A 23,606-nucleotide genomic window follows, 5' to 3' on the forward strand; every position below is an offset into this window, starting at 1 on the left:
GGGGTCGCATATCGTGGATACTTTGGGGGAGGGGAGAGAGTGGTAATTCCCAGGGTGACAGAGGTGAGTGTGCTGGGTGGGGCAGCGGTTTACGCTGTCGGAACGGAAGGGAGGCAGGAAACCGCGAGTGGAGAAAGGGCCCCCAGATGTCAGCTGGGTGCCGGGAGCCCCAGAGTGGTGGGGGGGGGAGGGGGGGCGATGGCTGTAGTCTGACCCACAGAGGCGTGACCCGCGGGCGGGGACTGCGGTCGGGTGGCGTAAGGGATCCCGGAAAGACTGGGGGAGGGATTAGGGGCGGCCTGCGAGGCTCCGCCTCCTTCAGGGCCTGCCGAGGCTGGGGCTGAGGGTAGCCCCACCCCCTTGGGACACTCGCCACACGCGTGCGCAGTGGGTCGCAGAGCCGCCATGCCGGAACCGCGCGGGTCGTCACCCCTTCGGGTAAACGCGGCGTTTGCCGCGCGGTACGGCCGCTACCGGGAGCGCGAGGAGCTGCAGCGGCGTGAGTGCGGGGCGCATGCGCGCGGGGCGGCGGCGCGGACAGGGCCGTCGGGAAGCGGGGATTGATCTGGTCTTCCAAGCTGATCTGTGAGGGGCTCTCATCTGCCCCGCAGTTAAAGATCGCTACGGGGACCGAGACAGCGGCGGCGACTCCAGCTCTGAGTCCGACTCTGGCGACGAGCGCGTGGTGAGCTTTCTCACTTCGGCCCCGTACTTTCGGGAAGATCCAAGCTCCCCACCGCACCCCTATCCTGATATGCAGAGGGTGGCTAGTCTCCAGCCCCCTTCCACCCTACGGGAGCGTCCAACCTCCTTTTTCTAATCCCATGGACGACACACAGCGCCCTCCCCATCCCCACGGGGTGGCCCAATGCCCCCCTACTTCCTCTCTCTCGCCACGCACGATCCACCTGCCCATCCTGATGTGAGGAGCGACGGCTGTGTCCATTTCCTCATCCCCAAGAATTTAACCATTTGTCAGTCCCCGAAGTGGGACATCTCTTTGCCACATGGGACGCTCGGCCTCTCACATCAGCCCTGATCTTCGGGGCCTCGCTGTGCAACCCAGCCCCTGCTTGCTGTCCCACACATGCGCCCTCTCTGCTCACCTGCCCCGCTGTCAATCCTTTGTCCTCAGGAAGTATCCTCCCCTTGCCCGCCCCCTTCCCCTGTTTCAGATCCTGTACCTGTGTGGCCTGCCCCTGCCCACCCCCAAAAGGCGCCCTCTTCCTCCTCCACCTCTTTGCTGTCTTCCGACCTCCCCTCATACCCACCCTGGAGCCCCCTACCTGCCTCTGTCCAGCTGGATCCCTTCTCCAGCCTCCTAATGTATACCCCTCCCTCCACCCTAATTTCCACAGGCTCACAGCCCACCTGCCCCTCTTATTTAGTGTCCCCTAGCCTCCACCAAGTCTCTCCCCATCTCCTTTCTGAAGTCTGTTCCTGATCCTTTCCATGCCTTAGGAATTTGATCCCCAGCAAGAACGTGACTTTTACAGGACTCTCTCCCTGTTGAAGAAGAAGGACCCCCGCATTTACCAGAAAGATGCCACCTTCTATCAGAGAACAGGTCTGGGGCTGCTCATCCCTACGGCCCAGGCTCCCCACTGCCTTACTGGCTTTTGTGAATACTTAATGAACCCTTATATGTTATATGTTCTAGGTCTACAGTGCATAGCAGAGTGTTTTAAGTTATTACTTGCTGTTAATAACAACTGTGTGCTTAGCACTGTTCAGAGCATGAATTACTCACTGAATGAGCGTAGCCAGCTACTACTGATGTAGTATAAGTGTGATACCTGTCTCACAGCTGGGAACTGGTGGCTCGGGGATTTGAAACCTTGGGGGTGTCCTGGCCCAAGCCCTGTGAGATTCTCTGCCTGGGAAAGGAAGGGGGCTGTGGGTGATGGCAGATGTCTCTGGCAACCCGATAGTATCCTCCTCGGAGAGTGAGGAAGCGCCAGCAGCCAAGGAGAAACAAAAGAAGATGCGGCCCATGTACCTGAAGGACTACGAAAGGAAGGTTATCTTGGAGAAAGAAGGGTGAGGAGAGACCTTGACTCCCCACCGTCCCCCCACAGTCTTCCCAGGGCAGGCAGACAGGCACATGGGAGTCTTAGAAGCAAGGGTGGAAAGAAGCTGGCGGAGACTCACCAGGATTGAGGGAACCCCAGAGAACAGCATCGTCAGTGACTCACCTGTACCCCACTGCCCCCCAACTGCTGCTCTAACAGCTGCCTGCCCCATAGGGACAGACGAGCCATGGGGAGTCTGTTCTGAAAGCCCCATTCTTCCTTGCGCAGCAAATATATCGATGAGGAAAATTCAGATGAGGAGACCTCCAATCAGAGATTCCAGGTAGGTGGGGTGGAGGCCTGGTCGGGGGCTGAGGGGCTTGGGGCTGGGCCTGAGGCCTGTGTCACTCTCTCTGCAGCAGATCTCGTCAAAAAGTTACGCAGAAGAGCAGAAACAGCTCAAGGAAAGGTGAGCCTGGGCGGATTGAATGGCCAAATGGATAGGACTGAGGCCACAGGATCGGACAGGCCTGGGTTCAAATCCAGCTGTGGTACTTCATGGCTGTGTGCCCTTGGGCACGTCACTTAGTCTTTCCGTGCCTCCGTTTCTCCATCTGTTAAATGGGGTTGACGATGCTCCCTGGGTCACAGTACTGCTCTGAGCTTGTTGTGGAGGGCTCAGGACTCCGTAAATGGGGTTAATGCTGGGACTGTGGGCAGAGACCAGCCTGCATATCCTGAGGCTTATTCTCTCACGTGGGCAGCTTCCGGGCTTTTGTGGAAGACAGCGAGAGTGAGGACAGTGCCGGGGAGGGTGGCTCCGGGTTGCTGCAGAAACGCGCTAAAACCAGGGAGGAGAAGGTAAGTGCTGGGGCCTGGATGGACCGAGGTGGGGGGGTGCTGCTGACAGGAAGGGGTCCCCAGACCCTCCGTGCTGGCCTACCCTCAGGCCCAGGAGGATGCGGACTACGTGGAGTGGCTGAAGGGGCAGAAGGAGATTCACAACACTGATACCCTGCAAGAACTGGTGAGTTCTCGTGTCTATACCGTTTCCAGCCTTTTTCTGGAAACGAATCCTTGAGGGAGTAGTCAAGAGCACCTAGTCTGAAGGTGGGGTGTGCCCCTCTCTGGGTGCCAGTTTCTATTTCTATAAAATGGGGATTATCCCCTCTAGTTTATAGGCTGGCCGTGAAGTGTCAGTTACTTAAATCTACATGGTGTCCATGCCTACCTCCTTCCCGGCCCGCAAGTCCCTGACCTGTGTCCTGTCTGCCCCCCACCCCCCCCAGACCCACCTCAAAGAATATTGGAACGACCCAGAGCTAGATGAAGGCGAGCGGTTCCTGCGAGATTATATTCTTAACAAACACTATGAGGAGGAGGAGGAGGGCGAGGAGGAAGAAGAGGAGGAGGAGGAAGCGTGAGTAACCATGTCCCCCAGGGGCCTGGAGCCAAGCCAGCCAGAAAGCAAAGGGCACCGGCTGTTTACTTTTTTGCACAGACGGTAGCAGAGGTCTTGTTCTGTGAGGAAGAGCGGTGGGGCGAGGGGCATGGGGTCTGGAGCTAGGTGGCCTTGTCGTTAGACATTGTCCCCGGGTTCCCCATCTGTCAAATGGGGGTGCCTCGAAAGCAGGGATCTTTTTTTAAGTTGGTTTATTTATTTTGAGAGAGGAGAGAGAGAGAGGGAGAGGGAGAGAGTGTGCACACAGGCAGCAGAGGGGCAGACAGAGGGATTGAGAGAGGTTCCTAAGCCGGTTCTGCGCTGTCAGCACAGAGCCCGATGTGGGGCTCGAACTCACGAACCGTAAGATCATTGACCTGAGCCGAAATCAAGAGTCGGACGCTTAACCAACCAAACCACCCTGGTGCCCCAAGAGTGGGGTTCTTAGGAGAAGGCAGTGAGTTCACACAGCTAGTACACAGGAGTGCAGGGGCTCGGCTGACCCCCCAGCCCTGCCCCATCTCGTCCCTCAGGGGCCCCAGCCTCCCCGTCCAGCTGGCCGTGGATGATTCCTCGGATGAGGGGGAGCTGTTTCTGAAGAAGCAGGAGGACTTTGAGCACAAGTACAACTTCCGCTTCGAGGAGCCGGACTCGGCCTTGGTGCGTGGCCAGGGCGGGCGCCGAGCAGGACCCGGACCTTGGGGCCCAGGCCGGGAGAGCCCAGAGTCATCTCTGTGGCCCTTTCTGGGCTCCCTCGCTGCCCACAGGTCAAGACCTACCCTCGAAGCATCGCGTCCTCTGTGCGCCGCAAGGACGAGCGCAGGAAGGAGCGGAGAGAGGAGACAAGGGAGCGAAAGAAGAGGGTGAGTGTGGGGCTGTCAGGCTGGGGAGGGCTGCCAGCCCTGCGGGGAGAGCCCACGCCCTCCCTCTCTCCCTGGCCTGTCGCCCGCAGGAGAAAGCGAAGAAGCAGGAGGAGCTCAAGCAGCTGAAGAACCTGAAGAGGAAGGAGATCCTGGCCAAGCTGGAGAGGCTGCGGCAGGTCACAGGCAATGAGACACTGGGCTTCGAGGAGAAGGACCTGGAGGACGACTTCGATCCTACCCAGCATGACCAGCTCATGCAGGTGCGGCCCCTGCACCCCACCCCCGCCACGCAGTGCTTGGGACAGGGCTCTGGAATCAGTGGTTGTTTCCCGGCTGTGTGACCTCTGAGAAGTGACTCGATCTCTCTGAGCGTGTGTCCCTGTCTGCAAAGTGAGCTCAGCTGTACTGTCTACCTCAGGGCTGTTGTAGCGACAGCCTAAGAGGAGTACGTGTAAACATTGGTAATGCTCAAGGAACGGGGTAGCTGTGTTTCCTTCCGTCTTGTTGCCATTGATGTTTATTGTTGGGTTAGAGGGGACATAGTGTCTGTCAGGCCATGGAAACAGGCGATAGGGCCTTATGAGGAAAGCAGTGGGGACCCCGGGAGCCCCAAAGAGGCCCCTGACCAAGCCTCGGAGGCCAGGGAAGGAGACTGAGGACGCGTAGGCTTCAGTTTCCTCAGTAGAATGGAGGTAGTTTCTGTCCCTTGGGGTGTTTGTGAGAATGCAGCAAGATGCAGCCCAGCATTGGGCATACAGTAGGGGCTTAATAAGTGACGCCGTAAGCAATACCTGCCTTTGCCAGGTGCCCACTGGGTGCTGGGGTTCCAGCAAGGGCCCAACGGCCTCGGAGCTCATGTAACGGCGAGAGCCAGTCTGATGGTCACTGAGCATCAGGCGACATAGTGGTCGCTGCTCTCCCAGAGCTCCCAGTCTGATGACAGGCACTTAACTGTACAGTGAGTGCCCCCAGGGATCAGAGTGGTGATGGACGGTGTGCAGGGGGAGGTGGGGTATTCAGGGAGTCCCTGATCGGCTTTGGCAGGTGTGGTGGTGAGCGGGTTGAGGGCAGGCAGCGGAGACCGGAGGCCTGAGCAGCAGTTAGGCAGCCGGGGAGGGGGTACTGCAGGCGCAAAGGCCTGTGGGAGGGAAAGAACCGCAGCTCGTTGGAACAGAATCAGGGGGATTGGGGCCTGGAGGGGCCTGGGCACACAGGCAGCAGCTAGGCCTTGAGGGTGCTGGGAGCCATGTAAGGTGCAGGAATGAAACTGTCTGGGGGGAGAGGACTTACTGATCCCTCCTGGCTCTGACCCCACAGAGATGTTTTGGGGACGAGTACTATGGCACCACGGAGGAGGAGAAGCCGCAATTTGAGGAAGAGGAAGGGCTTGAAGGTGAGGTCACGGGGGGGGGGGGGGGGGGGGGCACCAGCTGGGGGAGTGGCTGGGTCTCAAGTCCAAAGTCCCACCCTGACCCCCCTACCCTGTCTCCTTTGGAAGCAGATGACTGGAACTGGGACACATGGGCTGGGCCCGAGCAGGGTGGAGCTTGGAGCCAGCAGGAACCGCACTGCGAGGACCCCGACTTCAATGTAGGTGCCCAGGGTGGAGGGGGACCTGGGGGTGTGTGGGGTCCCCCCGGGGGCTGGCCTGACTTTTGCATCTTGGCAGATGGATGCTGACTACGACCCCAGCCAGCCGCGGAAAAAGCGGTGCGAGGCCCCCTTGACAGGCAAGAAGAAGCGCAAGTCACCCTTCGCCACAGCAGTGGGGCAGGAAAAGCCCGTGTTCAACCCTGGTGAGGCCCGGGCTGCTGGCGGGGGGGCGGGCAGGGGCTCCGCGGGGCCCGGCACACCCTGGCAGCCTGGCTCCCTCCCCTCACAGGAGACAAGACGTTCGAGGAGTACCTGGATGAGTATTACCGGTTGGACTATGAGGACATCATTGATGACCTGCCCTGTCGCTTTAAGTACCGCACCGTGGTTCCCTGCGACTTCGGGCTGAGCACCGAGGAGGTGAGGCCCCAGAGGGGTGCCCGGCACAGGGGCAGGGGGTGCCCCGGGGGCAAGAGGGAGTGTGGACCCCGCAGAGGTTGCAACACCCCTGCTCCCTCACCTTGAAAACAAGAGGAGTGTTAGCGCTAACAACACGAGTAATGTCACCTGCCTCCAGCAGCTGTGCCCACAGACACCCCTGTAAATAGTACTTTCCATTCTGTCACCGTATGTCTGCAGTTGGGTGGCCCTGGAAACAGATGGCCTGGATTCAAATCTTGCTTTGGTCACTCACCAGCTGCGTGACCTAGAACGCCGTGCCTCAGTTTCCCCACTTAAAACGGGCCTAATAACAGCCCCACCTTGTGGCTACGGAGGTGAAATGAACGTGTGTGGCTCTCGGAATGGCATTTGTCCCTCAGCCATGTGGCTGTGGGTGCTTGACTGTGCACGGCCCGCAAAGCCAACGTTTATGGAGCTCATACCATCTGCATTTACTCAATCTGAATAGTTTCTAAGGGGCTTGCCCACCTTGTAGATGAGGAAACCGAGGCCTGGAGCTGGGAGGCTGGGCCTCATCTATAATTTGCACACCCGGTCATTAGCAGAGACCCTTGCCCTGTTCTGAGGCTGCTGGGACCCCTGGACCCCCAAACTGGGATCTTAAATCAGCCACTCCGTGGCCGTGTGACTACGGCAAGGATCTCCTTGATGGGCCTCAGTTTCCCCATCTGATGTCCCCTGCCAAAGACCTCTGGTGGCCTCCGCAGAAATCAGTCCTCTCCCGCTATGGTGACATCCTGCTGAACTTGGGAGGAGCGTTACCCTGCTTTGAACAGTGAGGTGGCTAAGGCTCCGAGAGAGCCAGGCCGCCTACACCCCCCGACCCAGGGCTCAAACAGCAGGACCCCACCCTCCCTCCCTGTGTAGATCCTCGCTGCTGATGACAAAGAGCTGAACCGGTGGTGTTCCCTGAAGAAGACCTGCATGTACAGGTGACAGGTCGGGGCTGGGCCGGGTGTCCGGGGCGGGGGGGGGGGGGGGGGGCAGGCAGGCAGGTGAGCAGGCACGGGTCCCTCCCAGAGCGTCGGGCAATAGGCCTGTCTGCTGGGCATCCGCAGGTCAGAGCAAGAGGAGTTGCAGGACAAGAGGGCATACAGCCAGAAGGCCCAGAACTCCTGGAAGAAGAGGCAGATCTTCAAGTCACTTTGCCCAGAGGGGTGAGTGTCACTGGCTGGAGGAGGGCGGGCTCAGGAGCCAGCTGGGCCTGGGTTCGAGTCTTGCTCCGTCAGCCATTTTGCTGCATGGCCCTGGGAATGGGGCTTCCTTTCTCTGATACCTGGGTTCAAATTCTGACTGGGCCACAGCTGTGTGACCTTGGGCAAGGCACTTGCCTTTTCTGGGCCTGTTTCCTCATTTTGAAAATGGGGGTAAACATGGCTCATTTCTTTTTGAGGATTAAGTGAATTCATTCATTTGAAGCGTTTAAAACAGAGTAAGTGCTGTGTAGGTAGTGGTAGTATTAAGACCGTTATTTCCTGATCTATAAAGCAGGGGTGATAGGAGCTCACAGAGTTGATTTAAAGCTGAAATAAGCCCAGGTACCAGAATTATCAGCAATACAGTCCAGCCTCCGACTTCAGTAGAAAAGCCCCAGTTTTGGTGTCAGACTTGGGTTTGAATCTGAGGCAGGCCTCTGATTTGCTGCCTTGCTTCTCTGAACCTCTCCTTTCCTCATCTGTAAAATGGGAGATGTGTGCTCAGGAACAGGCCTGCCAGGCTTGGGCTGAGCCCCTGCTTTTCTCCTCAGGACGGAGACACTCACGGAAGCCACAGGGAAGCCACAGAGAGACAAAGCCGACCCTCCAGGGCAGCTGCTAGCACCTGATGGGGCCTGTGGGCAGCGGCCCCAGCCTGGGAGCCCCCCAGCACAGGAAGAGGCGGGTCCTGTGTCTCCCACCCAGAAGCCAGTCCCCCACAGGCGGAGGAGGGGCAAGAAGGCGCGTCTCCTGGGCCCCACCGTGACCCTGGGTGGCCGTGAGTTTAGCCGCCAGAGACTGCAGGCCTTTGGCCTGAACCCCAAACGGCTGCACTTCCGGCAGCTGGGCCGGCAGCGGAGGAAGCAACAGGGTCCCAAGAGCGGTCCCTGAGCTCCGGGGAGCAGGCAGGGGCCCTGGGGTTCCTTCCCTCCAATCAAGCTTGGGGACCGTGTAGACCTGGTGTCTGCCTGTGGCCGAAGAAGTTGTGGAAGTGAGGCCTACCTAACACGCTTCCCCCAGCATCTCACCTTGAGACACGCCTCGGACCCCTTGGACCCCATCCCTTAAATGCTGGGCCCAGCCATAGCCACAGTCAAATTAAACGGCTTTATTAGCCCCCAGTGGCCACAGTTCCCCCCCCTCCCCTACCCCCCCGTCCTTAGCAGGGTAGGGGCTTTGGGACCAGTGAGGGGCATGGGTGGTCCAGTGCAAACTACAGTACTTGAGTCAGGCCCTGAGTGGGTGTCCGGAAGCTCTCCCTCCCTGCCCTGTGAGGAGGGCCCAGCTGGCGGGAGGCCCATTGTCTGAATGGCCCCAGTCCAGAGCTTTCCTGGACTGGTCTCAGCTGCGCTTGTCAAGGGAGTGAGAAGGGGAAGACCCATCATCACCTCCCGATGTCAAGCTCCCACACCCAGCATGACATAAATAAAAAAATAAATAGTGCACATCTTCTCCCCCAACCCCACCCGTCATAAAAACACAAAGTCGTCAGAACTTGGGCGTTTGGCCTTGAGGAGCCGCCCCGTGCGAGGGAGCCGCAGCGTCGGCTGGGAGAGCTGGGAGCAGAGGTCATCCAGGCTGTGGTCCTGAGCATGGCCCTCGGCCAGGGTGAACATGGGGTACCGCTCTGTGGCTGAGGAGCAGCTGAGGACCTGGAGGGAAGAGAGAGAGAGTGGCTTAGCTCCAAACCATGTTAATTATCCTATAATTATCCCAATAGGTAGGTGCTTCCTGAGCTCAGCTCCCATCCCTCCAGGCAATGACCCAGGCCAGCCAATCAGCACCATCCATTCCCTGGCCCCAGTGATTGGCCCAGTGATGGATATATGGCCCAGTGTAACCAATGAACGGCAACCCTGCGATTTTTGCTGCATCTGCTGGGAAAGTGAGGCTTCCTTTCCACTGAACTGGGAGGTGGGTGCCCAGGAAGGCCGGTGGCTACCTTTTGACACTATTATAAGGGTAAAGCCCTGATGGGGCTGCAGAGCCAGGGGATGGGGAGAGGCCCCACCACTTGAGCTCACGGGGGCAGCTCCGGCAACAATGCTCCTCACTTCTCCTTTTATGCCCTTCTTTTGTCTAATTGGTCATAGCTGGGCGTTAGTAGCTTGGGGACAGGATAACCATCTTGACAACACAGCCTGCAAGCAGCGCCCCCTGCCCCGCCCGTGTCTGCTGGACTCAAGATCTCTGTTCCTCTTCCACTCCCTCCTTGCCCCTTGCCCCCCACCCTCCCCTCCTCGCTCACCCTGGTCAGCTCTGAGCAGAGCGTCTCAAACTCCTTCCGGTCTCCAGCATAGAACCCCACCGTACAGCTTGGGTCCATCTTGGCAAAGGCCATCTTTCGGGGTGAGGTGCAGTGGAAGGACTGGGGCACAAGACGTGGGAAGCTTAGGGCCCCGGCTCCCTCCACGTTCCCCAGCCCCACCCCAGGGATCCCAGCCTCCTCACCTCCAGGGGGAAGTCAGCCTGACTGACATCCACAGTGGGCTGGCAGTAGTGGGGGTCCAGGTAGAGCAGGAAGTCATCTGCAAGGGTGGAGGCATGAGAGGGGCTGGGGAGGGGTAAGGTGGGGCAGGATGGAGTGGGAAGGGGTGGGCCTACCCTGGTAGCCGATGAAGTACAGTGAATGCCGTGGCTTGCCCCCCATGATGCCCAGGCACAGCTCTGAACGCAGGAGCTCCTGCAGGGAGGAAAGGGGGTGGAGGAGTGTGCTTTGGGCAGGTGCTGTCAGAGACAGTCCCTTGAGAAACACTTAGCAAAAGCCCCAGCCTGTTCTCATGGAGCAGACCTACTGTAGGAGACGAACAAGGAACAAGATGAGTAAGTTCTGTCGCCTCAGCGGGCAGTAACACTGGGAGAATAAAGGATGAAAGAGGGCTTTGCAATTTGAAATAAGGGGAATCAGAACGGCCTCACTAAAAGGTGCCGTTTCAGCAAAGACCTGAACGAAGTAAGAGAGGGAGTTAGGAGTGTATCTCTACACAAAGAGCCCTCCAAGCAGATGGAAGTGAGTGCAAAGGCCCTGGGGCAGGTGTGTTCTGAGAACAGTGGGGAAGGCCTGTGTGGTTGGGGCAGAGTGAACTGAGAAGGAGAGTGGGGGCAGATGAGGTCAAGGAACAGGGACACAGTGCAAAGCCTTGCAGGCTGTAGGGACAATTCTGGCCTTCATTCGGAGTGAAAACACCAGGGTTTTTCCGGCCTTGCCATTCCTTTTGCCTAGAGCACGCCTCTGCCTCCTCTCCTGCCCTGGCTGGAGAGGGGCTTTCCTAGGCTGCAGCCACCCCCGTCTGCCCTTCAGTGTTAGTTTTAGTCCCTCTAGAATCTACGGCGTAATGCCACAGCTGTCGGTGTGGTTTCAGATCCACTGTCTGACCTTCCCCACTCCCAGAGGGCACGAACGTTTGCCTGTTGGCCTCCAAGTCCCCAGCAGCTGGGACGGTGCTCGGCACATAGTAGGTGCTCGCAACCACTGAAGCAACAGATAGAGATGGGGGAAGCAGAAACACCCAAGCCGAGCTAACGAAGCCGGGGCAGTTCCCAGGGGAGGCTCGGTGGAACCTACCTTCACGCAGGGCACATACACAGGGTTGAGCGTCTCGCCACCCAGCCGCACCGGCACCAAGATGACCACAGACTTCCACTCAGCTGTGGGGTCCGGCCTGGCCACCAGGCGTGCCACATCTGCCTTGTACACTGGAAGGACGGCGCGCTAAGTCACGTTCTCGCCCACCCTGCAAGCCTCAGAGTGCGGCCCTCCCGAAGCCTACGCAGCCTCTCAGGGTCCTACTCCCGTCACCGGCAGAAAAGGATGTCTTTCTGGCGCCCCACCCACCGCAAATTCCCCCAGACAATCCTAGGGCCTCCGGGTAGGTGTCAACATCCCCATTTTACAGACAGGGCAATTGAGGCCCTGAGGTTTCGATGAAGAACAGAAAACCAGGAGGAGGCAGAGCACCTCCCCAGTTCCAGGCCTGGTTAGTCTTTACTTACTCAGAGCATGGGTTTGCCCAAATGGAAATGGCAACACCGAGCAGACTGCCCCTCAGCTGAATGTCCCTGTGTGTCCCTCCTCCTCGAGTCCAATCCGCTGGCCCCCATTCTCCCACTTCCTCCCTTACTGCTAAGTAAGCCCCTGCCTGGCTCCCAGAAAAGTGGATTCGACCCTTCTGGAAACGCAGCTGCTGTGGTCTGAATGCTTGTGTCTCCCCCCTCCAAAATTCAGATGTTGAAATTCTAATCCCCAGAGCGCCTGGGTGGCTCAGTCGGTTGAGCGTCCAGCTCTTGATTTCAGCTCGGGTCATGATCTTGCAGTCATGGGATAGAGTCATGCATCAGGTTCCGTGCTGACACGGTGAGCCTGCTTGGGATTCTCTCTCTAGTCTCTCTGCCCCTCCCCCACTCGCACACACACATGCATTCTCTGTCAAAAATAAACATTAAAAAAAGTTGGGGGGGGGGTGCCTGGGTGGCTCAGTGGGTTAAGCATCTGACTTCAACCCGGGTCATGATCTTACGGCTCGTGGGTTTGAGCCCCGCATCGGGCTTTGTGCTGTCAGCTCAGAGCCTGGAGCCTGCTTCCGATTCTGTGTCTCCCTCTCTCTCTGCCCCTCCCCTGCTTGCGCTCTGTCTCTCTCTCTTAAAAAATAAAATAAACATTAAAAAAAAAAAAGAAGAAGAAGACAAAGACGGAGAAGAAATTCTAATCCCTAAGGCGGTGGTATTAAGAGGTGGGGCCTTTGGGAGGCGACTAGGTCATGAAGGTGGAATCCTCATGAATGGGATTAGTGTCTTTATAAAAAAGACCTGAGAGAGCCCCTTCCACCATGTGGACACAGCAAAATGAACCAGGAAGTGGGTGCCCACCAGACACTGAATCTGCTGATGTCCTGATCTTGGACTTCCCAGCCCCCAGAACTATGAAAATAAATTCCCGTTATTTAGAAGCCTCTATAGTCTGTGGCACTTCTGTTATAACAGCCCAAACAGAGTAAGATCGGGGTTGTCCGTGAAAATCAAACGTTGCCCAAATCTCTACAATTCTGCATAAAAACGTATAGGTTTTGTAGATTCCCTGATACCAATCCACAGAGGCTCCTATTAATAAAAGCCCTATCTAAACTGATTTGGAGGAGGGCGCCTGGGTGGCTCAGTCAATTAAGTGGCTAACTTCAGCTCAGGTCAGGTTGGTGAGTTAGAGCCCCACGTCAGGCTGTGTGCTGACAGCTCAGAGCCTGGAGCCTGCTCAGATTCTGTGTCTGCCTCTCTCTCTGCCCCTCTCCCACTTGCACTCTGTCTCTCAAAAATAAATAAACATTAAAAAATTAATTAAAAAAAATAATTCTTTAAGAATTATTTACAGAGTAGGAGTAAATTGGGCCTGATGGAGGGAAGTCCTTATGTCCTTTATTCTATCACTTGTAGAGAAGCCCCTAAAGTTTCCTCTCCTGGTTCCAGAGGGAGTGGAGGGATCCTGAAGACCTTCCACTGTGTGGGCCTTGAATCCTTTCCAAGGGTCCCTCTGCCCCAGAACTGGTTTCAGCCTCTGAGGCAGGTTAAGTCCTAGCGACTGGCTCAGGGTGAGAACTCTGTGACCGTGGTTTCCGGTCTCTTACCTGTGCAGTCCTGAGAAACATACACCACCAGGCGGGTGACCTCTGAGCAGCTCTCCACAGCTTTCCTGGGGGTGAGAGGGAAGGCCTGAGTTCCTGGGGGGAAACCCAGTGGTTCCCGTGTCCCCTGCAGCGGCCCTCACCTGAGTATGTGTGCCACCAGAGATGGCCCATACCAGTCACCCGCCTTCTTGCCTGAGCTCTGCCCAAGCTCCACCAGCCGGTGTAGACCAAAGGGGGCCTGGGGGTGGTCGGCGAACCAGGACACTATCTGCCGGTGCCGACGTTCCTGCTCCAGCTCGGGGGTGCCCTGGGCCCAGCGGGGGGGCATCCAGCGTGCAGGCCCGCGGTAACGGTTGGGAGAGGCCAACCCTGATGGCTCAGAGGGGCCCAGGCCTGAGGCCTCGGACCACGTCCAGTCTGGTGGGGATGGAGTACACAGTCAGACGGTGCCAGTGGGGGCCAGAGGGGGGCAAGTTTCCCATCAGCTCATGCTTTACGTACAATTCTAAGGCTCCCGAGACGCCACGTTTCCCAACAATTTTCCCATTCCTGCAACTTATTTGATAAACTCTCACACCCCCCTCAAAACTTACTCGGCACACAATCTAACTTAACTGTAAACTTGTTTACAAACAAGCCCAACACCGCTGCCCTGTGCCGCCCTGTGCCCTTGGCGCTGCACTCTGAGGGGGCCCTTCCCTTCCCCCACTCACCTCTGGGCAGGAAGTGCAGCAGCAGGCCCTGTGCCAGCATCATCTGCCCGCTGCGAAGCATGCATCCCCAGCCACAGTCCGAGGTCAGGCAGCCTCCAGCGAGGGGCGGGAAGTCCCGGCGGTAGGTGAGCCACAGGCGGGACATGAAATCCCGCTGGAAACGCTGGATGTCACCTGCGAGAGCAGGCTTGTCAGCTGCCGTCAGGAACAGCCTTGGGGGCCTCCCTCAACCGCGGACCGGGGCCACCAGCTCACCCTCGCTCTCGAAGCGGTAGCGGCGGCCACAGAGGTGGACGCTGGAGATCTTGCTAAAGCTGGTCCGGCTTTTGACTGCCCAGCCTGGGGGGAGACGTGGGTGGGGCAGCACCCAGCGACTTGAAGCACCTGCTTCACAGCAACAGCGCTTCTACTCCCCGGTCTGTGAAACGGAGACCATCCTAGGTCCTATCTCAGGGCTGGCACGGGGAAATCCATGCCACACTCCTCTCGGAGGGAGGCAGGGACCGTAGTAACGGCCACGTGAGTGTTTGCCATTAATTCGGGACGAATAAAGCAGTTCTGATTATTGTATCCGTTTTACAGAGGGGAAAAATGAAGGCACAGCAGAGCAAAGAAACCTTGCCCAAGGTCACACGGGAATGGAGACTTGAAAACACATTCCTTTTGGACCTGCTGCAGGTCCGCCCGGGGCAGGGCAGGACAGGACAGGGCGGGGGACCCACAGGTGACTCACAAGAGGCGAGCAAAGGGTGGAACACTCGGAGGGCCAGCGTCTGGTTCTCCTGGACTCCCACCGACCTCGAGCACCCCCCCCCTCCCCCGCCAAGCCCAACCCCCGGCTGGCTCCTATCTCAGAACACAACCCCCGGGCCCGCCCCCTCCTCACCGTACTTGACGTTGTTCCAGGCCGTCAGGAACTTCGCCTTAAACTTGTCCACCTCGTCCGGCTCCCCAGGGGCGGTCCCGGGCGAGCCAAGAGCTGGGCCGCTGGCTCCAGAGGGCCCCAGGCCGTTGGGGTCCGGGACTCGGGGGCCCCGCGGCCTGCGGCCCTCGGGGCGGCGCGCGTCCTCCGGGCTCCCGCTCCGGTATTGCGCGGCGGCCGGCGACACGGAGTTCATGGGCGCGCCGGGAGGGCGGACGGAGGGCCCAGGTGGGGGCCGCGCGCGAGCGCCCGGGGTGGGGGCCGGGCCGCGGCGCCCAGGAAGGCGCTAGTCGGCCCCCGACGCGGCGGCCAGGCCCCCGGGCCCGGCGCGGGACGCTGTCACCTCCGCCGCCGCCGCCGCCATTTTAGCGGCCCTGGCCCCGGGAGCCGGGCGGGCGCGACACGGCCGGACGCCCCGCCCCGCCCGGCCCCGGTTCCGGGTGGCCGCACCGGGACCTCGGGCCGCGGCGCCTCCCCGCGGCGCCCCACGAGCACGCCCCGCCACCCTATCGCAGCGCCCAGGCGCGTCCGAGCCCCCCGCAGGCCCTTATCGGAGGCTCCAGAGTCGGGAAGCCCCGCCCCGGGCCCGCCCCGGCCCCGCCCCCGACGGCGCGCCGGGAAAGGCGGTCCAGGCGCGGCCTCCGCGCGTGTGTGCACCTGCCCGCGTCCCACCCGCCAGAGCGCCCCTCCGCGGCCTGCGCATCCGAGACCCGCCTTGCTGTGGGGCCAAACCCGTGTGACGCCTCCTCCTCACTCCCCCAAACTACACCTCTGTGTGCCTCAGTTTCCTTAGGAGCAAAAAAGGGCCTCAAATACACACAACAACATTGGCGAATCTTCGTGATAATCCTGCGGAGGGAAAGAAGCCAGATAAAAAAAGAAGGTATATACTCTCTGGTCCCATGTATATAAAACTCCAGAAAATGCAACTTCATCTCTAGTAACCGAAAGCAGATCAGTTTCGGGGTGTCTGGGGGTGGGGTGGGGTGGCGAGAGGCTAGAGGGAGGGACCAAAAAGGGCTAGAATATACTTTTTGAGGTGGTGGATGTGTTTAGTATCTTGATCCCGGTGCTGGTTTTCAGGATGTGAAACTCATCGGATTGAACACTTGAAAGGTGTGTGGTATGATGTATGTCAGTTATACCTCAATAAAGTTGTAAAAAAAATTTCAATGCGTCTGACTCAGGAGTGTTAGGAGGATCAGCTGAGTTCATCCGTGTAAAGCACTTTAGCATGACATTTGAGGCACAGTCAGGGCTCAGTGAAAACCGATCGCGACCTCAAAGGCAGATGACAGCGGAGTGACCCTGTGAACCGCAGGGAGGGTGGCCTCTAGTGGCCAGTCCAAGGGCCCTGTCCCCAGCAGGCTGAAGGAAGTACGATGAAGATTTGGCCGAGGGCGTGGGACATAAACAGCACGAAAAAAGACAGTCCCCTCCCTGACTGTCCCTCCCCTCTTCTGTAACTACACCTGCCTTCAGTCACACCTGCCTCCTTTCTCAAACATGTGCAATCCCACCCCAGGACCTTTGCTCTGCCATTCCCCCTGCCCGCCTAGTTCTCTCATCCTGGGTATCTGCATGGCTCCTCCTGGACCTCTTTCAGGAATTTATTCAGATGTCATCCCAGCAGGCTGACTGTGCTCAAAATCTACCCCACGCCCACCTTTAGGCTCTTTTCCCATTCTCCATTCTATTTTTTTCCAGAGCAGCTACCACAACCTGACTGAGTCAGCTCAGGCTGCTGTAACAAATGCTGCAGACTGGGTGGCTTAAACAATAAACATTCCTTTCTCACGATTCTGGAGGATGGAAATGTGAGATCATGGTGCTGTGCAGAGAGAGAGAGAGAGAGAGAGAGAGATCTTGTCTCTTCTACGTTTGTATAAGAGTATTAATCCCATCATGGAGTCTCCACCCTTAAGACCTCATCTAACCCCTGATCACCTCCCAAAGGCCCCACTCCCCAATGCCATCCCACTGGGGGTTAGAGTTTCAATCTATGCATTGGGCAGAGGGGCACAAACATTCAGCCCATAGCACTGATGATATAGATATAGATATAGATATAGATATAGATATAGATATAGATATAGATATAGATATAGATATAGATATAGATATAGTATAGTATAGACCTCTGTCCCCACCGTGCCACGAGGCCATGGGTCTCTGTCCATCTTGTTCACTGCTGGCCCCTCAACACTTAGCATGTGGCCTGGTACACAACAGGGCTCAACAACACAGAAAGTGCAACAAATAACGTGGAATGGAAAGGAGAACTTGGGGCGCCTGGGTGGCGCAGTCGGTTAAGCGTCCGACTTCAGCCAGGTCACGATCTCGCGGTCCGTGAGTTCGAGCCCCGCGTGGGGCTCTGGGCTGATGGCTCAGAGCCTGGAGCCTGTTTCCGATTCTGTGTCTCCCTCTCTCTCTGCCCCTCCCCCGTTCATGCTCTGTCTCTCTCTGTCCCAAAAATAAATAAACATTGGAAAAAAAAAATTAAAAAAAAAAAGTTAAAAAAAAAAAAGAAAGGAGAACTTGTTGTGGGGGACGGCTGGGTTGTGGGGCTACAGGTGACCCCCTTCTGTTTGATCTGGTGCCTGACCACCCCCAAGCCGGTTCCTTGGAGGAGGGGGGTGTTTTATGGTGTGGCCCTCGATTCCTTGCCCTCATCCCCCTTCCCAATGAGTACCACCACATCATCTCCCTGCCTGGGTCTCTGTCCCCATCCTGGGGGCCAGCCTCCACATCTGTGCCCCTTGGAATGTCTCTCAGGCTCCCCAGGTTCTGTGTGTCCCTAATTGACCCTGCATTTCACTCGCACTGGCTTTTCCTCCCATACCCTTGCCCCACCCCCACCCGCAGCCTCCATCACCTCCCTTACCAGGATCTGTCAGTCCACTTCATAATCTGTCTTCAGTTGTCCTCATACTCCCAAAGCAGCACAATAGTCATGGCCACCTAGGCAGATGCTGCAGTGTGACCTCGCCTCTCAACACCTCAGTTTCCTCATCTGCCAAATGGGCTAGTAATAGTCCCTAATTCCTAGGGTATTGGAGAAGGATGAAATGAATATGCAGAATGCTAGGAACTGGCTCACAGCAGGAGCACCTGGGTGGCTCAGTCCTTTAAGCATCTGAGTTCAGCCCAGGTCATGAAACCCCCCTTTGTGGGTTCGAGCCCCGCGTCTGGCTCTGTGCTGACAGCTCGGAGCCTGGAGCCTGCTTCCGATTCTCTCTCTCCCTCTGCCCCTCCCCTGCTTGCACTCTGTCTCTCTGTCTCCCCCAAATAAATAAATATTAAAAAAAAAAAAAAAGAAAAGAACTGGCTCACAGCAGCCACCACTTCAGTGTGAACTGTTGCTATTGTCCTTTTTTTTTTTTTTTTTTTAGCAGGGAAAGGGCAGGGAAAAAAGAGGAAATCGCAAGCAGGCTCCACACTCAGCGCACTCAGGGCTGGGTCACGCGGCCCTGGGATCATGACCAGAGCTGAAATCAAGAGTCAGACACTCAACCAACCGAACCACCCAGGGGCCTCCGCTATTGTCATTCTTATTCATCACTGCCCTCCCACGTCTGGCCCCCATCACCAAGTGTCCACAGGCCAATTCTGACTCCTCTAGTCTCCACAACAGCTAGAAGAACCTATCTATTTATCAAGTTTTTTTTTTTTAATTTTTTTTCAACGTTTTTATTTTATTTTTGGGACAGAGAGAGACAGAGCATGAACAGGCGAGGGGCAGAGAGAGAGGGAGACACAGAATCGGAAACAGGCTCCAGGCTCTGAGCCATCAGCCCAGAGCCTGACGCGGGGCTCGAACTCACGGACCGCAAGATCGTGACCTGGCTGAAGTCGGACGTTTAACCGACTGCGCCACCCAGGCCCCCTCAAGTTATTTTTTTAATGTTTTGTTTATTTTTTGACAGAGAGCAAGCAGGGGAGGGGCAGAGAGAAAGGGGGACAGAGGATCCGAAGCAGGCTCCAGGCGGACAGCGGTGAGCGCATGTGGGGCTCGAACTCACACACCAGGAGATCATGACTTTGGCTGAAGTTGGACACCCATCCGATTGAGCCACTCAGGTGTCCCAAGATATTTTTCTTAAGTTTATTTATTTATTTTGAGAGAGAGACAGATCACAAGCAGGGGAAGGGCAGAGAGAGAGAGAGAAAGAGAGGGAGAGAGAGAGAGAGAGAGAGAGAGAGAGAGAGAGAGAGAGAGAATCCCAAGCAGGCTGTGCTGTCAGTGTAGAGCCCGACACAGGGCTCCATCTGATGAACCATGAGATCATGACCTGAGCCAAAATCAAGAGTTGGATGCTTGGGGCACCTGGGTAGCTAGTCGGTTAAGCGGCCAACTTCAGCTCAGGTCATGATCTCATGTTTCGTGAGTTCAAGCCCCATGTCCGGCTCTGTGCTGACAGCTCAGAGCCTGGAACCTGCTTCGGATTCTGTGTCTCCCTCTCTCTCTTCCCCTCTCCCGCTCACACTCTCTCTCTTAAAATAATAAATAAACATTAAAAAAAATAATAAAAATGGACACAGGATCTCAATAGATATTTTTCCAAAGAAGACATACAAATGGCCAACAGGTACATGAAAAGGCACCCAACACCATTAATCGTAAGGGAAACGCAAATCAAAACCACAATGAGATATCACCTCACACTTGTTAGAATGGCTATTATAGGGGCATCCGGCTTGCTCAGTCAGTAGAGCACGCGACTCTTGATCTCAGGGCTGTGAGTTTGAGCCCCACATTGGGTGTAGACATTACTTAAAGTATAAAATCTTATTAAAAACAATAATGGCTGGGGCGCCTGGGTGGCGCAGTCGGTTAAGCGTCCGACTTCAGCCAGGTCACGATCTCGCGGTCCGTGAGTTCGAGCCCCGCGTCAGGCTCTGGGCTGATGGCTCGGAGCCTGGAGCCTGTTTCCGATTCTGTGTCTCCCTCTCTCTCTGCCCCTCCCCCGTTCATGCTCTGTCTCTCTCTGTCCCAAAAATAAATAAACATTGAAAAAAAAATTAAAAAAAAAACAAACAATAATGGCTATTATAAAAAGGATAACAAGGGGCTCTCGGATGGCTCAGTCAGTTAAGCGGCCGACTTTGGCTCAGGTCATGGTCTCGTGGTTCATGAGTTCAAGCCCCTCATCAGGCTCTGTGCTGACAGCTCAGATTCCGTGTCTCCCTCTCTCTGCCCCTCCCCTGCTCACACTCTGTCTCTGTCTCTGTCTTTCTGTCTCTCTCAAAAATAAACATTAAAAAAAAAAAAGGTAACAAGGGTTGGTGAGGTTGTAGATAAAAGGGAACCCTCATGCACTGTGGGTGGGAATGTTATGTTGGGGCAGCCGCTCTGGAAACCAGTATTGAGGATCCTCAAAAAATTAAGACATAAGCTACCAGCTGACCCAGCAATCCCACTTCTGGGTATTTATCCAAAGGAAATGCGAACAAGATCTCGAAGAGATCTCTGCACTCCCTGTCACTGTGGGATTATTTATAGTAGTCAAGACCTGGAGGGGCGCCTGGGTGGCGCAGTCGGTTAAGCCTCCGACTTCAACCAGGTCACGATCTCGCGGTCCATGAGTTCGAGCCCCGCGTCGGGCTCTGGGCTGACAGCTCAGAGCCTGGAGCCTGTTTCGGATTCTGTGTCTCCCTCTCTCTCTGCCCCTCCCCCGTTCATGCTCTGTCTCTCTCTGTCCCAAAAATAAATAAATGTTGAAAAAAAAAATTAAAAAAAAAAAAAAAAAGACCTGGAAACAATCTAACTGTCCCTTCGTGGTTGAAGACAGAAGAAAAATGTGGTGTTTCTACACAAATAATGGAACATTACTCAGCCTTAATCCTGCCTTTTGAAACAACATGGATAGACCCTGAGGTCATTATGCTAAGTGAACTAAATCAGACTGAGAAAAACAAATACTGCATATGATCTCCCTTATATGGGGAATCTGAAAAAAGACCAAACATGGGGCACCTGGCGGGCTCAGTCAGTGGAGCATGAGACTCTTGATCTCGGGGTTGTAAGTTTGAGCCCCATGTGGGTATACAGATTGCTTAAAAATTAAAAAAAAAAAATCCTAAAAAACAAAACAAAAAAAAGCCTTAAGGGGTGGCTGGGTGGCTCAGTCAGTTGAGCGTTCGATTCTTGTTGATTGTGGCTCAGGTCATGATCCAGGAGTTGAGACTGAGCTAGCTTGAGATTCTCTCTGTCTCCTGCTCTGCCCCTCTCCCCCACTAATGCTCTCTCTCTCTCTCTAAAGAAAATTTAAAACAATGAAAAACAAAAGCCTGAACAACAAAGAAAGAAACAACAACAAAATGAGATCATAGATACAGAAAACAGACTGGTAATTGCCGGAGGCAAAGGGTAGGGGTGAGGAAATGTGTCAAGGGAGTCAAATGGTACAAACTTCCAGTTATAAGATAAATAATTTCCTGGGGGATGTAATGTACAGCATGGTGAATACAGTTAACAATACTGTAGGGGCGCCTGGCTGGCTCAGTCAGTTAAGCAACCGACTCTTGATTTCGGCTCAGGTCGTGAGCTCACAGTTCGTGGGATCGAGCCCCATGTCGGGCTCTGTACTGACAGCTCGGAGCCTGCTTGGGATTCTCTCTCTCTGTCCCTCCCCACTCACATCTGTCTCTCTCTCTCTGTCTCTCTTAAAAGTAAACAACCTTAAAAAATAAAAAACAACACTATATTATCTATTTGTAAGTTGCTATCTTAAAAGTTGTCATCATAACAAAAAGAATTTGTAACTATGTGAGGTGAAGGATATTAAGTAAATTTAGTGTGCTAATGATTTGGCAATATATACAAATATCAATTCATTATGTTGTACACTTGAAACTAATACAATGTTATATGTCCATTATATCTCAATAAAAACAAATAAAAAGAAACAGATAAAATTAGTTTTTTTATTGAGAGACAGAGGGCGCAAGTGAGCAAGGGCGAGGTGAGAGAGAGAGAGAAGCAGGGTTCACCCGATGAGGGGCTTGGGCTCACCCAATGCAGGATTCAAATTCACCAACCGTGAGATCATGACCTGAGCCGAAGTCAGATGCTTAACTGACTGAGCCACCCAGGTGCCTCCAAATTATTATTTTTAAAATTTTATTTTTAAGTAATCTCTATACCCAGTGTGGGGCTCAAACTCACAACCCCAAGATCAAGAGCCACGTGCTCTACTGACTGAGCCAGTCGGGTGCCCCAGGTAAAATTAATTTTAATAATACGTTTTAGAGGCGCCTGGTGGACTTCGGCTCAGGTCATGATCTCGCGGTTTGTGGGTTCGAGCCCCGCGTCGGGCTCTGTGCTGACAGCTCAGAGCCTGGAGCCGGCTTCGGATTCTGTGTCTCCCTCTCTCTCTCTCTGTCCCTCTGCTGCTCGCGCTCTGTCTCCCTCTCTCTCTCAAAATTAAATAAACATTTAAACAATTGTCTTACATAATAATACCTTTTATTTTAGCCGGTATACACAAAATATTATCATTTCAGCATGTACTCAGTATAAAAAAATATTATTGATCTATTTTACCTTTTTTGGTACTGCCTTCAAAATCCGCTGTGTATTTTACACCCTTAGCACATCTCAGTACGGACTGGCCATATTTCAGGTGTTCACCAGCCCCATGTGGCCGGTCGCTACTGTACTGGACAGTGAAGGAACTATAACCAGTTGGTCTCCTGGGTCCTTCCCTCGTGTCCACGGATCACCTCTGCCTGATTCAGGGATGACCACATCGAGCTGTTCCGCGCCCACTCTGTATCTCCATCCGTGCTGGCCCTGCTCTTTGAACTCCTTCTTCTCCTCTCTGCCTCTGCCCTCCTCCCGCAAGCTCCCATCCCCTTAAGTCAGTCGCCAGGCACCCGAACCCCAGGAACCCTCCACTGGGCCACCCCGGACTAGTCTGGTTCCAACTGTGGCCACCGCCTCAGACTCCAAATGCTAGCATTGTCAGAGGCCAGTCTGCCTTCTGGGCCGTATTGTCTCTCCCAGAAAGATATTTTGAAATCCTAAACCCAGGCACCTGTGGCTATGACTTTATTTGGAACGAGGGTCTTGGCAGGTGTAATTAGTGAAGATACAGTCATACTGGATTAGGGCGGGCCCTGGATGCAAGACAACCAGTGTCCCTATAAGAAGAGGAGACACAGGGGCGCCTGGTGGGGGGGCGGGGCTCGGTTGAGTGTCTGACTTTGGCTCAGGTCGCGATCTCACGGTTTGTGGGTTTGAGCCCCATGTTGGGCTTTGCGCTGATAGCATGGAGCCTGCTTCAGATTCTCTGTCTCCCTCTCCCTCTCAAAAATAAATGCACGTTGAAAAAAAGAAGATGATGAGACAGAGAGACATAGACACCAGGGAGAAGGTCATGTGACCATAGAGGCGGCCATTGGAGTTCTTCACCTACAAACCAAACAATGCCAGCAACAGCCAGATGCTAGGGAAGAGGCAAGGAACGAGTCTCTCCTCTCCCCTGGGGCCTTCTGAGAGAGCACGGCCCTGCTGACACCTTGGCTTTGAACTCCTAGCTCCCAGAACTGTGGGAGGAGCCATTTCCATTTCAAGCCACCCTGTTTGTTATTTATTACAGTGGCCATGGGAAACTAATACAGCCTGTTGGTACCTCTCCCCTTCAGGCCTCAGTTTGCACATCATCTGTTCTGAGGCCTGTCCTCACCTCCACTGGTCTAGGGCCCTTCATGTGTTCTCAGTCCCCCTTTGACCACAACTGTAATCATTCCTCATTGGCTGTGTCATTGCTCATTAATTCTGGTGC

The 23,606-nt window shown here is 55.4% G+C and overlaps 2 protein-coding genes across 6 annotated transcripts; one reads left to right on the forward strand and one right to left on the reverse strand.

Annotated features, from left to right (window-relative positions):
- The first annotated feature begins 349 nt into the window (after positions 1–349).
- Positions 350–9,010, forward strand: KRI1 (KRI1 homolog). Of its 4 annotated transcripts, none has more exons than XM_086699100.1 (19): positions 350–499; positions 612–685; positions 1,462–1,567; positions 1,932–2,040; positions 2,301–2,355; positions 2,432–2,481; positions 2,777–2,873; positions 2,962–3,039; positions 3,302–3,432; positions 3,987–4,113; positions 4,221–4,316; positions 4,406–4,576; positions 5,634–5,709; positions 5,815–5,906; positions 5,986–6,112; positions 6,199–6,329; positions 7,239–7,303; positions 7,430–7,528; positions 8,119–9,010. In XM_086699100.1, exons 1-19 carry the CDS (start codon positions 406–408, stop codon positions 8,456–8,458), a joined length of 2,118 nt encoding a protein of 705 aa, XP_086555226.1. In that variant the 5' UTR covers positions 350–405; the 3' UTR covers positions 8,459–9,010. The 4 variants fall into 4 exon arrangements, with proteins under 4 accessions (XP_086555226.1, XP_086555227.1, XP_086555228.1 ...); XM_086699101.1 differs by having other exon boundaries at positions 5,818–5,906; XM_086699102.1 differs by having other exon boundaries at positions 2,435–2,481.
- Positions 8,656–15,389, reverse strand: ATG4D (autophagy related 4D cysteine peptidase). 2 transcript variants are annotated; one of them, XM_086699106.1, is made up of 10 exons: positions 14,782–15,385; positions 14,151–14,234; positions 13,896–14,069; positions 13,323–13,599; positions 13,183–13,247; positions 11,133–11,263; positions 10,172–10,250; positions 10,019–10,095; positions 9,816–9,935; positions 8,656–9,219 (listed from the first exon to the last, which is right to left on the reverse strand). In XM_086699106.1, exons 1-10 carry the CDS (start codon positions 15,011–15,013, stop codon positions 9,037–9,039), a joined length of 1,422 nt encoding a protein of 473 aa, XP_086555232.1. In that variant the 5' UTR covers positions 15,014–15,385; the 3' UTR covers positions 8,656–9,036. The 2 variants fall into 2 exon arrangements, with proteins under 2 accessions (XP_086555232.1, XP_086555233.1); XM_086699107.1 differs by lacking the exon at positions 10,172–10,250 and having other exon boundaries at positions 9,056–9,219; positions 14,782–15,389.
- Positions 15,390–23,606: the final 8,217 nt, after the last annotated feature.

Source organism: Puma concolor, chromosome A2, assembly GCF_028749965.1.
Source record: "Puma concolor isolate L17-30 chromosome A2, mPumCon1.1.hap2, whole genome shotgun sequence".
Taxonomy (NCBI): domain Eukaryota; kingdom Metazoa; phylum Chordata; class Mammalia; order Carnivora; family Felidae; genus Puma; species Puma concolor.

Coding starts and splice junctions, on each gene's coding strand:
- ATG4D (XM_086699106.1), bottom strand. CDS start 15,013: ATGAACTCCGTGTCGCCGGCCGCCGCGCAATACCGGAGCGGGAGCCCG. Junction 14,070..14,150: donor CTACCGCTTCGAGAGCGAGG/GTGAGCTGGTGG, acceptor CTGCTCTCGCAG/GTGACATCCAGCGTTTCCAG. Junction 10,096..10,171: donor GTACTTCATCGGCTACCAGG/GTAGGCCCACCC, acceptor CCACCCTTGCAG/ATGACTTCCTGCTCTACCTG.
- KRI1 (XM_086699100.1), top strand. CDS start 406: ATGCCGGAACCGCGCGGGTCGTCACCCCTTCGGGTAAACGCGGCGTTT. Junction 1,568..1,931: donor CACCTTCTATCAGAGAACAG/GTCTGGGGCTGC, acceptor GCAACCCGATAG/TATCCTCCTCGGAGAGTGAG. Junction 3,040..3,301: donor CTGATACCCTGCAAGAACTG/GTGAGTTCTCGT, acceptor CACCCCCCCCAG/ACCCACCTCAAAGAATATTG.